The 14,517-nt window shown below is 41.6% G+C and overlaps 1 protein-coding gene across 3 annotated transcripts in view; it reads left to right on the forward strand.

The window, feature by feature from the left end:
* rnf111 (ring finger protein 111) overlaps positions 1-14,517 on the forward strand; it is a 44,021-nt gene that overhangs the window by 10,432 nt on the left and 19,072 nt on the right. For all 3 annotated transcript variants that reach the window (XM_080729659.1, XM_080729661.1, XM_080729660.1), the window contains exons 4-5: positions 10,887-11,041; positions 14,236-14,436. In XM_080729659.1, coding sequence (XP_080585785.1) covers positions 10,887-11,041; positions 14,236-14,436 — 356 coding nt within the window. The remainder of the gene's footprint in view (positions 1-10,886; positions 11,042-14,235; positions 14,437-14,517) is intronic.

Genomic DNA, 14,517 nt, shown 5'->3' on the forward strand with positions numbered 1-14,517 from the left:
CAAAATAGAATTAGGGGCCATCCTAAAAGGTAAATCGGTCAAACCTAAAAACCAATCCTAAAACAGACAGGCAGCCGGTGTATGGAAGTTCAACTATGATTAATATCCACTCTCCTGAACCTCTCCGTTAGATCATTTGCAGTTCTAACTCACAAGTTTAATATGTTTTGTATTATTATGACCAGACTGTTGGTACTCCTTCCACTGCCCACCTCTCTACCTGTATTTCCACCCCACTATTGAGTTTGCTGGGTGCGTGGCGGTAGGCGTCACTTCCACCAGCTTGATTTGATTATCCCAATTTCTGCTGCCAAAAATAGCAAGGCTACAGTGTTTATTTAACTCCTGCCAGCAAAGTCTCTTTGTCAACCCAAATTAACATGTCTCTGTTTGTGATGGGATTTGCTTTGTCACTGGTCTGACAGGAATTCAACCTGATTTGCTTCAGCAATGAAAGAGTTACTGTCCTGTCTGGTTAGCTATTAAGTTAAATGTCAGCCAGGTGTGGCTAATCCTGTAGCAGCATGGGGCTGTCCAAACAGTGGGTAATAAAGTAACATAACGGCATGCTTAGTAGTGTACCTGCAAGTTAGGGATGGGACGATATGAACATTTCATATCACGATTGTGACAAAAGAAATCGCGATTTACGATATCGCGAGAATCAAAATTCATTATCCGGGGGCAGAACATTTGCAAAAAAATAGCGTATCTACAAGCTCACGACGCGTCTCAACACGACGCATTGTGAGCTTATTGATCGTCTATTTTTTGGTAAAGAGATTTGATAGTTTTAAAAAAACTACACTAGACTGGCAGTGGTTCCCTATGGAGACACTAGAGCCTGCTTTGTTCCCTATGGAGACACAGAGTCTCCATAGAGGGTGAACTATCCCTTTAACGTGTGCTTTGTCCACTTATTATTAAAGTGTTGTCCAATGCTAACAGAGAGAGAGAGGGCCATTGTTGCTCAGGGGAAATTGAAAGGAAAGCATGGTCTCCAAACTGTCTTGTTTTGTACTCCAGACCCATCTCTACTATGAGTGAACAGGTCCATTGAAGCCTGCTGCTGGTGAGAAGGTTCCAGCAGACTTTCCACGTCGCTTGAATGACTAATCATGTGGCGTTATTTCCCATTTGTTTTCACATGAGGAGACCCTGCTCTCCATAAGGCTTAAAGTTGATGTTGCGCTCAACCCTGTTGAGTATGTGCTTTATGGTTATTTAGCATACACTGTAGATCCAACCCTGTTGATTTTGTGCTCAACCCTGTTGAGTGTGTACTTTTAAGGTTATGTAGTATAGTTGTGGATGTCTTCTTTTCCCAGGGTGGGATTTATCTGTGTGGAACCTTAAGGTCAGTCAAAAGTCCTCCTTCGTTGGTGTGACTCATCCTAAAAGTGTGTACATGTACATGTGCACATGATTATACAGTGTACTATGTGTGGAATGCACCGGGTGGGGGGGGATGCTTATTTTATTGATAGGGAGGAGGGCAAATAAATAACAGCACTACGTCTTCACATCTCCCATAATGAATGCCACATAAGGTCAGGCAGACGAGAGGGAGAGAGCTAGAGAATGTAAATGGGCGAGGCAAAGGATTAACAACCGATTGTTGATTGCGAATCAACGATATAAGCCAGCATTTGCAAATGAGAGAGCAGGTAAGAGAGGGCTGAGTGAGAGAACATGAGTGGATTTGCATTGCTTTGCTCATGGGTTCCCTGGCTCTGCTTACAGGGCCCAGTGAATGTAGCTGTAGTGGCGCTGCATGCCTGGTTGTTTTTAGCATTGAAGACACGTAGCCCCTCCAAAGGGGCCAGCTCATCTGATCTCAGTCCCTTCTGTGCCTCTGTCACTAAACTCGCTATAGAAACATCAGGCCACTGCTTGCCTGGTTCGTCAATTCAGCGTAGCCATATCAAGATGTGGCTGGTGAGGTTTATCCAACCCATGTTGGGTGAAATAAGCAATAATGGCAAAATGTGTAACAAAACAGAAGTCACTAGGGGTACGATTCAGTTGGCCCACGGTTCAGTTTGAGCTTTGGTCTTTGGGTCACAGTTTTGGTTCCGCTTTGTTACGGTTTAATTTTTTTCCCAACAATAACAAAATCACGTTAATTAATATGAAGCATTGCTCGCTGAAAAACGCTCACAACTTGTCATGATGCTTATAGATCTGCTACTTTTTGGCAAGCAACACGTTGTATTCACTTGTGGGAAGGGATTCTACAACCAATCACAGTAGCGCAAAGTTGGCACACCTGCCCTACATTTGCATACTGAGCCCTGATTGGTTCCTCACGACTTGTGAGCTTTGAAATATTTGAATAACTGAGCGGGGCCAGACCTAATCTTCCAAGGGCACATTTTCTTTGCAATTTCAGATTCGTCTGGCTACGCAAGGCTACATTTAACCATGGATAGTGAACTCTATGGTTCAAAATGAAACCGAGGACCGTTCATCCCAATGGTTGCATGTTGTTCCGAGAATCTAACGTTGGTGGGACCATCCGCTCGTCCTTCTGTCAACCACTTTGGTCCCTAAGAATGCATCTCAATTATGACATTAATTGCTACTGAATTTCTTATGTATGTTCATGCCCCCTGTAGGAGGAACCCATCTAATTTGGGCAACCCTATTATCTCAAAATCTCATGGGCTTCATGCTCCCTGGAGGATGAACCTTAACCACTTGAGTGACCTTTCTTCTAGCACCACCCTTGCCAAAACAATTTCTATTTGGATCTAAGGAGCAGCACCACCTCTATTGGGGCATCTGACTTTTGGTCTCTTTCACAGACATTCAAATAACAAGACTAAAAATGGTGCAATGATAAACTTGCCCCTTTCAACAAAAGATATTCTTCTGTTGCCTAGACCCATGTAGCCATTTCGTCTTTTTCAACAAAATCTACATTTCTAGGGTTATTGGTTAATTTGTCCTTGATCATAGAGTCGCGTCATCAAACTCTTTGAGAATTTACCTCATCTTCTTTTGACACCAGACAAATCGTATAATGTTTTCCTCGACTGGAGCTAATATCGGAGACCAAAAATGGCTTCCAACTAGGTTGCTGTCAATAATATTCTGGACAGAGATCATTGATTGTTTTCCGACTTTACTTTTTGGGGGGTACTTTTTTTTCCTTTTTTTTCCTTAACTCAAACTCAAACATGAATAGACGTTGTTCTGAGAAATACTTTGGTTAGATGTGTTACTAAATATTTATAGTGTGACACAAATAGTTTTGCATAAGCAACTCTTGCTCTTTGCACGCCACTTCCTTTTTCTTCACTCTTCTTTTCTTTTCCTCACCATTGGTTCTTCCCAATATCTGCCTTTTCCATAATTATGTAGGTTAAGCAGCAGTTTGTTCCCCTTCTTTCTATCACTGCCCTTCCCTCAACCTATTAATCTCTGCCTTTCTTCTCTCTGCATCAATCCCTTGTGCACTTTGTGGCTTCATGTCTGGCTTGAAAAGTATTTGCAAGACATGAAGGAACAGCATGATGATTTCAGAATGTCGCGGCATGTCTTATCACACCACTGACATCCAGAGATGTCTTGGCTTGCAGGAGAATGTTGTTTGGGGGAGGGTGGGGGTGTAACTCAGTGGTCAGCAGGATGATCTTACAGTGCAAAGGGGTTAACCACTTTACTGTAGCTATTCAAAAATAGCAGATCTGCAAGCTCATTGCTGCGCCGCGCTTATATGAGCTTGTGCATCTGCTATTTTTTTTTAAAAATCATGATATTTTTTGCAAATCTGACAAAATATATATTTTCAAAGCAAACATTTGTAACTCAAATATTTGCTTCTGGGGGGTCCCTGGAACAAAATATTTTGAGATGGGGGTCGGTGCCTCGGCGGCCAAATACATATAATTTTTGGGGTCCTTGACATAAAAACGTTTGAGCATCACTGATATAGAAACATTTGTTTTTCAGAAAATTGTTTAGGATTTAGATTCACCTGAGACTGATTCTACAGATGTCTTCTAGGATGACATTTGTATAATCAGCCTCAGGTCTTAATGGGTTAATGTGTGTGTCTGCACCATAGACCGTAAAAAATATGAAACTGTCACATGACCCATTGGTTTCTATTCTATCAGAGTGAAAATTAAGCTTTTTTTGCCCTTGTATGGATGTCCGCCATCATTGTTTTAATGGTACCCAAGGAATGCTATTGGCTCCCAACGGTCACGTAATACCGCAGGGATACTTGGGACATGTCTTTTGAGCTTGCCGAAAATAAAGCACACAAAGAATCATCACAAGCCTATGCTCACAAGCCCCTCCTACAGCAGCATACCCTGCTTTAACATCAATTATAACATAAATGGGACCATATTTTCACAAAACGCATATCATGGTGATTGAAACTAGGCTCGACAGGAACCATAAAGTATTTATGACAATGTTTATTAAGGTAAGAAGAAAATCAAATGTAAAAGTTCAGGTGAAATGAATGGAATCCTATGGAGAACATGTTGCTTTTGGCCAATGCTAGGAACTTTTAGTTTTAAATCCTGACAACTGACCCCCTGGTCTGCACGGTGTCTTGTTGCCTTGCCTTACACAGTGCACATATACATATAGTTACTAACATTTTGAAGGTGATTATTATAGCCACTCACAATATTGCGATTTCAGGTGTTCTTTGCTGTGAGTGTATACGTTATGACATTGCTTAGCAATATCTGTCCAAATAATAACATGACGTGGGTTGTGCATTTAGTTATTCTGCTTGGGCACACAGCCAGATATGCCTCAGGTTGTTTACCACTTTTCAACTGCATCGTGCCATTAGCTCCTCCCCTCGTAGCTCCCCAACTCCCAGCCTTAGTAGAGCCCATAGCTGTGGTCCCAGTGGTTCCCTCCGCATTACCCCAGTGCCTTGCCCTCGCTTCTCTCTGGAGCCTTCAGGTATTTGGCTCGTATCACACTACAGTGACAAAACCTCAGGTTTTTTGCCAAGCCCCCCCGGTCCCATAGTGTTCATGTTTACCGCTATGTACTGTTTTCCGCCCACTTAACCCCCCCAGGGGGCTATGGTGGTAAACAGATATTTACAAAATAATCCCAGGTCTATCTTGTGGGTAATTAGGGGTACCTCCCTAGTGGGCGTTCTTGGTCCCTAGGATCAGCCCAGAGCTGAGGGCCAATTAGACCCCAACGTAGCCCCCAATCTCCCCCCTCTACATGCCACCCTCGCGTTTGAGTGGTACGGCTGCTAACCTAAGATTTTGTATTATTGTTTGTTTGTTCAGGGAATTTAATGGATCTCACTGAACTAAAGGGAATCCCCCTTATCACTAGCAGTGGTGAGAATGGCATTTCCTGCTCTGAACTATATGAGTATAAATGGACTGTGGATGGAGTTACTCAGGCTTAAAACAGGCATGTTTAAAACTGTTGCTTTACGAAGTACAGGTCTAGAACAGGGAGGGGTCTTCAACGTTTTCAGGCCAAGGACCCCTTAGTTGAGAGAAAAGAAGCAGGGACCCCCACAACTTTTTCATAGATTCCATTTAGTTTCATTGTTTGACAGCACGATCATCAGTGTATTTTGGATTCATGTCAATTTGTGTTCTCAGATATTTAACCACTTGAACCTTCCATACTTAATAAACGTGATCTTTCACTCTGTACTTAGTCTGCACTTTTTCCCCTCTACACCAAACCTCTTTGCCAAAAAAGCGTTGCGAGCTTGTAGATCTGCTATTTTTGGCTAAAGTTCTCAGAATATGGATGCTAGGGTTCAAGTGGTTAATACAAAAAATATTTGGAGGACCACCTGTAGTAACTCTGAGGACCCCCTAGGGGTCCCGGACCCCCTGTTGAAGACCCCTGGTCTAGAACTTAAATAAGAACTGGTCTATTTCTCGCACGGCACATCTGGACTTAATAAATCTTCATTATTGTAATGTACACGACACGTATTCACCCTGAACCCTCCCAACTTCAGAACGTGATCTACAAGCTCACAACGTTGTAAGCTTGTTTTTTGTTTTTTATTTTTTTCATAGCCGAATTATAGAATAGGGCTTAACTCAGTCGGTGCCATATTTAAAGTGGGATGACCTCTTATATTGCCGGTTCGCCAACAAAGGGTTAAAAAAATAGTGTGCACGCTGGTGCACACATTCGTGCACAGATCATGCACTATGCATGTGCATGCTTTTCACAGCTTTCAAACAAAAAAATCCGCTTGGAAATCCGCTCAGGCATTCAGGAGAAAGGAGCCCTTATGTTTTCTTCAAATGTAAACAAACATGGCTGCCATGTTTGAAAGATGGGGTTGGTATGGGGGTTAAACATGCAATTTCGCGATCGCGATCATGCCTAGTACACTGTTGGAGGTCCAATTTTTTTTTTCTTTTCTTATTATTTAAAAAAAAAGACGTTCAGAAGACGTCTGGCAGGGAGGTCCATAGTGAAAAAGACGTTTTAAAGACGTTTTTATCATAGAAACTTCTTTTTTGGCAGGGTATGAGTTAATTGGAAACTAAAGTTTTCAAATGATTTGTAGTGGAGTAAAAAGTACAACAGAAATATTAAGTACCGTATTTTCCGGACTATAAGGCGCACTTAAAAGCCTTTAATTTTCTCAAAAAACTACAGTGCGCCTTATAGTCCAGTGCGCCTTATATATGGATCATTCATTGACATTGACATTCCCTTTAGCACAGCTCCATCTGTTGGATGCATAACGCAACGGTAGCGTCTATTATGTGCGCCTTATAGTCAGGTGCGCCTTATATATGAAAACAGTTTGAAAATAGACCAATTATTGACAGTGCGCCTTATAGTCAGGTGCGCCTTATAGTCCAGAAAATACTGTATTAATGAAAATACTCAAGTAAAGTAGAAGTGCCGGGGCACTGTGGTGCAGTCAGTATCGCCGTTGCCTCACAGCTAGAAGATCCGAGGGTCGATTCCCGCCGGGGACGCTGTGGGCTTGTTTTCTTCTCTCAGTGCCCATACCCTAGGTGGGATTGGAGATTGCATGATCTCCCTGTGTCCCCTAGGGTAGGTACCCTCACAAAAAACATGCTGTAATCCTGGTGTATATACTGCCTCCCCCTAGTCAGCTGGCGCCCCTGATGGAGGAGAAAGGAACTGATTGGAATAACGTGTTGCTTCCACGTGCTACGTCCTACCGGGGGAAACTCCCCCCTGTCCGGTGATAAAAAGCGGCCTGCTCACTCCTCATGCATTGACAGAAGCATTAGCTCAGTTTAAGGCTCTCCCCAGGTTGGCAGAAGTAGAGTTGTGCACAGGATTACAGTTTAGGCAATTGTCACTGGGTGAAAAAAAAGTTATAAAATCGTGGGATAAAAAAAAAAGTAGTACCTCAAACCTTTACTTACAGTACAAGTACAGTACCTGAGTAAATTTACTTGGTTACTTTCCACTAGGGCTGTCACGATTATGACATTGTACATGACCGACGATAAATTGTCTCTCAAATAATTGCTATTAACGATTTAATTGTGTTTTTGTCGTTGACAATTACATTTCTGTTTGGCTCGTAGGCTTTGAAATTGCACATGGCAGATATGACACGTAACCTAAATATAAGGACATATTTCACAACTTTACACTTTAAAAAGAGCATTGATAGTGGAAATAGCCGATCTACAAGTTCACAACGCGTTGCATCGCAACACGTTGTGAGCTTGTAGATCAGCCATTTCCATTGTCTATCTATTGTTTAAATGTTTGAACATATATAAACATCTTTCAACATGTAAACGATTATGACGATTATCACAAAATAATTGCAATTATGTCAAATAATTGCGATTAGACGATTATGTACAGTAATAATTGTGACAGACCTACTTTCCATCACTGGGGAAAAGCACACCTATTTCCTGGCCTCTCACTCCAGCTTTAGAGAGCATCAGGAGCCTTTTTGAGAGAAAATTAAAAGGAGGGGATAAAGGAAGGGTGAGAGCATTGGGTAGAGTGCAGGGGGTGGGAAAGTGTAAGATGGATATGCAGGGGGGGGGGGGGGCATGTATTTAGTGTAGAGCTAAATAATAGTAGCTCTGAGAGAACAAAACGTCCCTGTTTCTACACGGATGGCCAAGTGTATACAGCAGATATTCAACATGTACATGACTTCCACACTGTTAAAGTCTGGCAGAGGGACAAGTACATGAAACAAGAAAACATTTACAGAAGTGGTATGTTTAAAATAGCACCTAGATAAGTAAGATGTGGTTTCAGGTATTCATTTTGGTAGCTGTTTTTCTTATTTTATTTTTTATTTTTAACTTGGAGTTTTATATATGTGTTTGTCAGTCTCTCTCTCTCTCTCTCTCTCTCTCTCTCTCTCTCTCTCTCTCTCTCTCTCTCTCTCTCTCTCGCTGAGTTATCTTCAGTGCTAGCCATGTCAGCTGGCTCTTATTTACATTCCAGTCAAGCGTTCCAGCAACTCCGAGAGACGGACTGGTTTGGTGCTTGCTATTCAGAAAAACAACGGGGGCCACCACAGAATGACAACACTTTGTTTTGTCACTTATTTCAACATGAGCTGTATTATTAAAAGAAAATGTAGAACACATACTGTACACATGAAAACACTATACAAATTAGCCAATATCACTCAATACATTTTCAGTACAATAAAAATGGAAATAGCTTTTTTCCCCTTTCCCTCAAAATGTATCGTGACCACCCACCAAGGTTTCAATGATCAAAACACCAATAGCCTAACTCAAAACTGTTGAGGAAGGTGAGTTTAATTTGTTTGTGTGTTAAGATATACTCAGCAGCCATAAGCAAGTCATTTCAAAGTGGTAAAGCTAGGCTGTAAAAGTAAAATAATAATATTGTGTGACTGTGTGTGTTGTTGGCAGTTATTCATGACTTGATCCTGTCCTAAGTTGAAATCTGATAAGTGCGGGTTGACACATTCAAAGTATGTTTTGTTAGAATGCAAAAGATTATTTAGCTTGCTACCCCCCTAGAATAATGGCTTGATCTTTCAACTAAAGATTCCAATCCACTGTAAGAGATCATTTACATTTCTCTACACATGACTGCCTGGCTTTTAGACATAAATGAATTACAATGTAAAGTACACCCATTACATCTACTCAAATAACAAGCAACAGTATGGGAAATAAATACAATTATATTTTATGCATGTTTTCCTTTCTAAACAAGATAGGATGGAGAATTTGACTTTGAGCATTGCTCCAGTGGGAATGAGATGTCCTGGATTCAATGGCCTCTGCTTCATATGGGCTTGAGAAGAACGACTGTTTTCAATGGGAAATAAACACTATACACAGCAGCTGTTTAACAACAATTTCAGCAGCTGTGTAATTCGCAATGTCCGCAGTTCCCTTCTGGCTGGGAGAACTGCTGTTGCATCATGTCACCCTGCCCCTCCTTTTGTTCTCTCTTTCTAGTCTATCTACTGTCCTGTACTATCAGGAAATAAAGCAGAAATTCCAAATAAATGCAATCTTTTACAACTGTGTATTTGTGGTAAAATGTATAAGCTCATCAAAATAGTCAGAATTTTACTTTGAGAAAACATGGCTTTACTTGATCTTTAGCAATTAAATATCTTGACATATCTGATAAATGTGACCAACAAATTCAGTCATGAGCAACATATTTGATTGTTGAATGAAATTATTGAATGCTTTCCTGTTTATGCATTCTGTAGCCTAATATATGAGCCGTAAACATGATGGTGTTGCACGTCAAGAATACCAGACCTACAAGCTCACAACGCGTAGCATCTGCGGCGTGTGCGCTGCGCTGTAAGCTTGTAGATCGGCTATTCACTGCATGAGACACCGTCGCGTGAAGTATGAATCAGGCTTTATGCTGTCGGTTGTCCGTCTGAGGCAAGGTTTGTTTGCCTCAACTCTAGTTTTCATTTAATTCCTTAGTTGATTCATTCAGACAACATTTAAGAGTTGGGATGATTGCAAGACCTGCAGTATGATCTAATCGAATTCTTAAATGAAGCCAAATGCAGTTTGTTGACCGGACATACTGTACGTTGATTGATATGTGTGTTCGTTCCCACATGGAATGATGGTAAACTGTGCTGTGAGTGTTCATGTACATTGTTTTGGTTTTTACGTCACTGGTCAGACTTAATCTTCATCACAGAGGAATGACGTGCTCAGTGCATGTTTTCCATGTTTGTTAAAAGCTGCACAAGGGGTTTCTTGTCCTTACAGGTCTGAAACCTTGTGATAATATAGTCCTCCTCTGCCCATGTGTACCACAGTCTCTAGTCCAGTGGTTCTCAACCTTTTCAGGCCGTGGCCCTCAAAATAATCATATTTGAACTGGGGACCCCCTCACCCTGACGAGCACTAAGAGTTGAGGCATTATATTTTGTATAACATGGTTCTATTGTGAAAATAGCCGATCTACATGCTGCGAGGCGTTGTGAGCATGTAGATCTGCTATTTTCACAATTTCTGCCTCTAATATTTGACAATTTGGCCAACGTTTAATTTGTAATTTTAGAGGTATAAAAAAAATCCTTAATGGCTTAAATTGTCACTTTAGAAATGTGCAGATACCCTCTATATACACTTAAACTTTATGTTGGTTTGTGGTTCGCTGTTGAGAGAGAAAACAGTGTTGCACATTAAATTAATCATCTGGGGACCCCCCCCCCCCCCAAAAAAAAAAATATAATAATTTGGGGACCCCTCTGGGGGTCCCGACCCACAGGTTGAGAACCACTGTTCTAGTCAACACACTTCCAATCTAATGGCCATGAGAAACCAGTTGCGGAATAGTTACGGAACTGAAAACCTCGATGAGGCTTTTATCAGAGTTCCCTTATACTTACTGGACTGTATTGGATGTCTGTCTGCCCACAGGTCTCGCTCAGTGGGAGGTCTGAGCAGGATCTGGACGACCAGTTGCTCCCAGAACCGTCTCCAGGAGCCACGCGGACGCCACCGGCTCTCCACCGTCATCCAGCCACTGCGCCAGAGTGCCGGGGAGGTGGTAGACCTCACTGTGGATGAGGATGGTAAGCAAGGGCGTCACAAGGGGGGGAAAAGTGGGACTGAGTTACTAGGGCCCAAGGTGGAGGGAGGGGCCTTAATTACTTTATAATTTTAGCTATTGAAAAATAGCAGATATACAAGCTCACAGCACGGCACCGAGTGCCGCGTTGCAAGCTTGTAGATCTGCTATTTGTGTGCAAATCTTTGATTTATCTGTACTTTTTAAGCAAACACTCAGATTCTTCTTCCGGGGGGTCCCTGGAACAAAATATTTTGAGATGGGGGGGTCTGTGGCCAAATACATGTAATTTTCACATGAAAAGGTTTGAGCACCATGGACATAGAAACATAGGTTTTTAAAAAAAACCTTAGAAGGATTTGAAATATTCAAAGACTTGCACAAATGTTCACGATTTAAAAACAAAATAGAGTGCTGTGAGCTTGTATATCTGCTATTTTTCTCTAGTTAAAGCACAAAATGTGTAATAATGAGTTCCCAGTCTAAATGGGTTAAACCCCCTCCCCGTATGAAGAACATTCATGGGGCTGCAGTGAATACCCAGGGCCCAGAATTTGGTTTGACACACCCCTGATGGTAAGCCTTAGCAAAGTCCGGTGTCTAATTTATGGTTTTCAGTCCAGGGCAGTATTTCTTTCTTCAGATAGAGGCGTTTTTGTTCCTCCTCTTTTCTTTTTTTTTTTTTTACTTCAGTGCTCTCTGTGAGTTTTGACCTCTCCTGATCAAATGCACTGTGGTTTCTGTAGCACTGCAGCCTGCACTCACTTCTGAGCTTTTTGTTTGCTGCAAGCATCCATGAGGTTTGTTGCTTTGTTTAATTTCATAAAGCAGCACGTTCTTGATGCAGGGCAGATTTATTATTGCTATTTATATCCTATTTGTGCTGTTAACCCTCAATTTTATTTATGCGCATGTGATATGGATATATCAGATATAGTAAATCAACATGTCCATAAAAGACACTGAAAACACAGAAAGATATCTATAATCTAATCTAATGGATATTTTCCTGGGTCAAGCCCTGAGTTATGTTTAACTGTTCATTTAAGAATAATACAAAGCCATAGACCCATAATCCTTTTATGGATTTATGGATTAAATCTTTTTTCCCTCCGCATATTCCTTTAAACAATCAACTGATAAAATTAAATCTGTATTTAATTAACCACTTAAATCCTCTATACCTCATTGATCGGGGTCTGTACGTTGCACCCTACTTTTTTCCCTATTCACCAAACGTCTTTGCCGAAAATAGCTGATCTGTAAACAAACAAAGCGACCCCCTGTTAGCTTGTAGATCTGCTATTTTCTCAGAACATTCGCTTATTTTCACAGAGATTAGGACATGCCCAGAATAGGGACGCAAGGGGGTTCATGTTATTAGTATTACAACCCCGATGCCTTTAGACCATATGCGTTACAGTAAGGCTCCAGGCTTTTCCATTTCTCTACATGCGTTTGATATTCCGAGAGATACGCATTCCGTCCACTTGGGGCAGTATACATACTACTATGTAGGGATCAAAAGTGCTGTATGACTACGGCACAACCCAGGCTTTTAGTTGAACTCTGAAAGTGTCAAATGTACTCACCATGCATTGACCACTGAGTTAAACACCCAGTGATGAGTCATTGATATATGAGCATGAAGAGTCTTGGAAAGCAATGTCCTTTCCTCAACCAAGTCTCTATTTCACACACCGTACATCCAAATAAAGCATTCATGGGACTGTCAGCTCAAGCCTATGACGGATAGCAGAATAGCAGAGCAGTGTGAGATATTAAAGCATTTGCATTTCTTTGGAGAAATTAATTTGATTCTGAAAGGCAGATGGATGAACACACGCTGGAATACTAATGAGTTGTGCGCCAGTCTGTCTCTGGCTGCCAGCAAGCTGCACTGCAGCCACTATCCAAGCTACACTATCCAAGCTACACTATCCAAGCTACACTATCCAAGCTGCACTATCCAAGCTACACTATCCAAGCTGCACTATCCAAGCTACACTATCCAAGCTACACTATCCAAGCTACACTATCCAAGCTGCACTATCCAAGCTACACTATCCAAGCTACACTATCCAAGCTACACTATCCAAGCTACACTATCCAAGCTACACTATCCAAGCTACACTATCCAAGCTGCACTATCCAAGCTACACTATCCAAGCTGCACTATCCAAGCTACACTATCCAAGCTACACTATCCAAGCTGCACTATCCAAGCTACACTATCCAAGCTGCACTATCCAAGCTACACTATCCAAGCTACAATATCCAAGCTGCACTATCCAAGCTGCACTATCCAAGCTACACTATCCAAGCTACACTATCCAAGCTACACTATCCAAGCTGCACTATCCAAGCTACACTATCCAAGCTGCACTATCCAAGCTGCACTATCCAAGCTACACTATCCAAGCTACACTACCCCGTTCATACTATACTATCACTACATTATCCAAGCTACACTACCCCGTTCATACTACAATTATTCTTCTTTGCCATGACATGTGTCTAGTTACTGTAGGTGTGTGTGTGCGCGTGCGTGCGTGCGTGCGTACGTGCGTGCGTGTGTGTGTGTTTGTGAAGCAGGCCACATTTTGGGACAATTCCTTTTGAACATCAAATCTGTTAATTTGGGATGCATACATTGGAGCGTTAAAGTTCTATCTGGTTAGGGGAAGGGGAATAGAATTTAATGCAATGTCTCTAATGGTTTGCAAAATCAAAGTGTGTGCATCTGTGCATTTTTTGTGTGTGTTTGCAGAATCTAGGAATTAACTTAGTTGAAATATACATAATAAAGACTGGCAGATTTACCCAGTTTAAGAAAATAAATACTAAAGCCACTGCTTGCTGTAAATAAAACATATATACTGTATATGTACAGTATATGACCACACATCGTTAACCCTAAGAGCACTCCGATATGATGTGCCTTTTTGCAACCTTTTTGAATTGGATTATTTCACATTATTTTCGTAGCGATTATTCTATTGGCTTTTCGATGAATGGAATAATCGAAAGGCACATTTTCTGTGATGATTCGTTGGAACTTTTTATATCGACATTTTTATTATTAAATTGTCGATTTAACAGATAAACACACATTCCAACAAATGTCACAGAACTACACAGTACAATAAATATCTACATTTTTAAAAGAACATTTTTCTCCACTCCTCTCTCCACCAGATCTCTCGGTTGTGCCAACCACCTCTGGCAGCATCCACCATGCTCAGACAGTCAGGTCCTCCTCCTCCTCCTCGTCCCATCATGCCTCTACCTCAGAGCTCAACGACGCCGCGGGCCCTTCCACTAGCTGCTCAGGCTCCGCCCCTGACAGTACGCATCATGCTCATGGGTCCGGTGGCTCCGCCCGCACAGCCACTGATGGTAAGACCCAAGCTTATCTCGGTGGTACTCAAAACATGTTCACCAGCAGGTCGACTTTTGTAAAAACACATCTTTGGAACA

This window comes from Nannobrachium achirus (genome assembly GCF_963921795.1).
Source record: "Nannobrachium achirus genome assembly, chromosome: 7".
Taxonomy (NCBI): Eukaryota; Metazoa; Chordata; class Actinopteri; order Myctophiformes; family Myctophidae; genus Nannobrachium; species Nannobrachium achirus.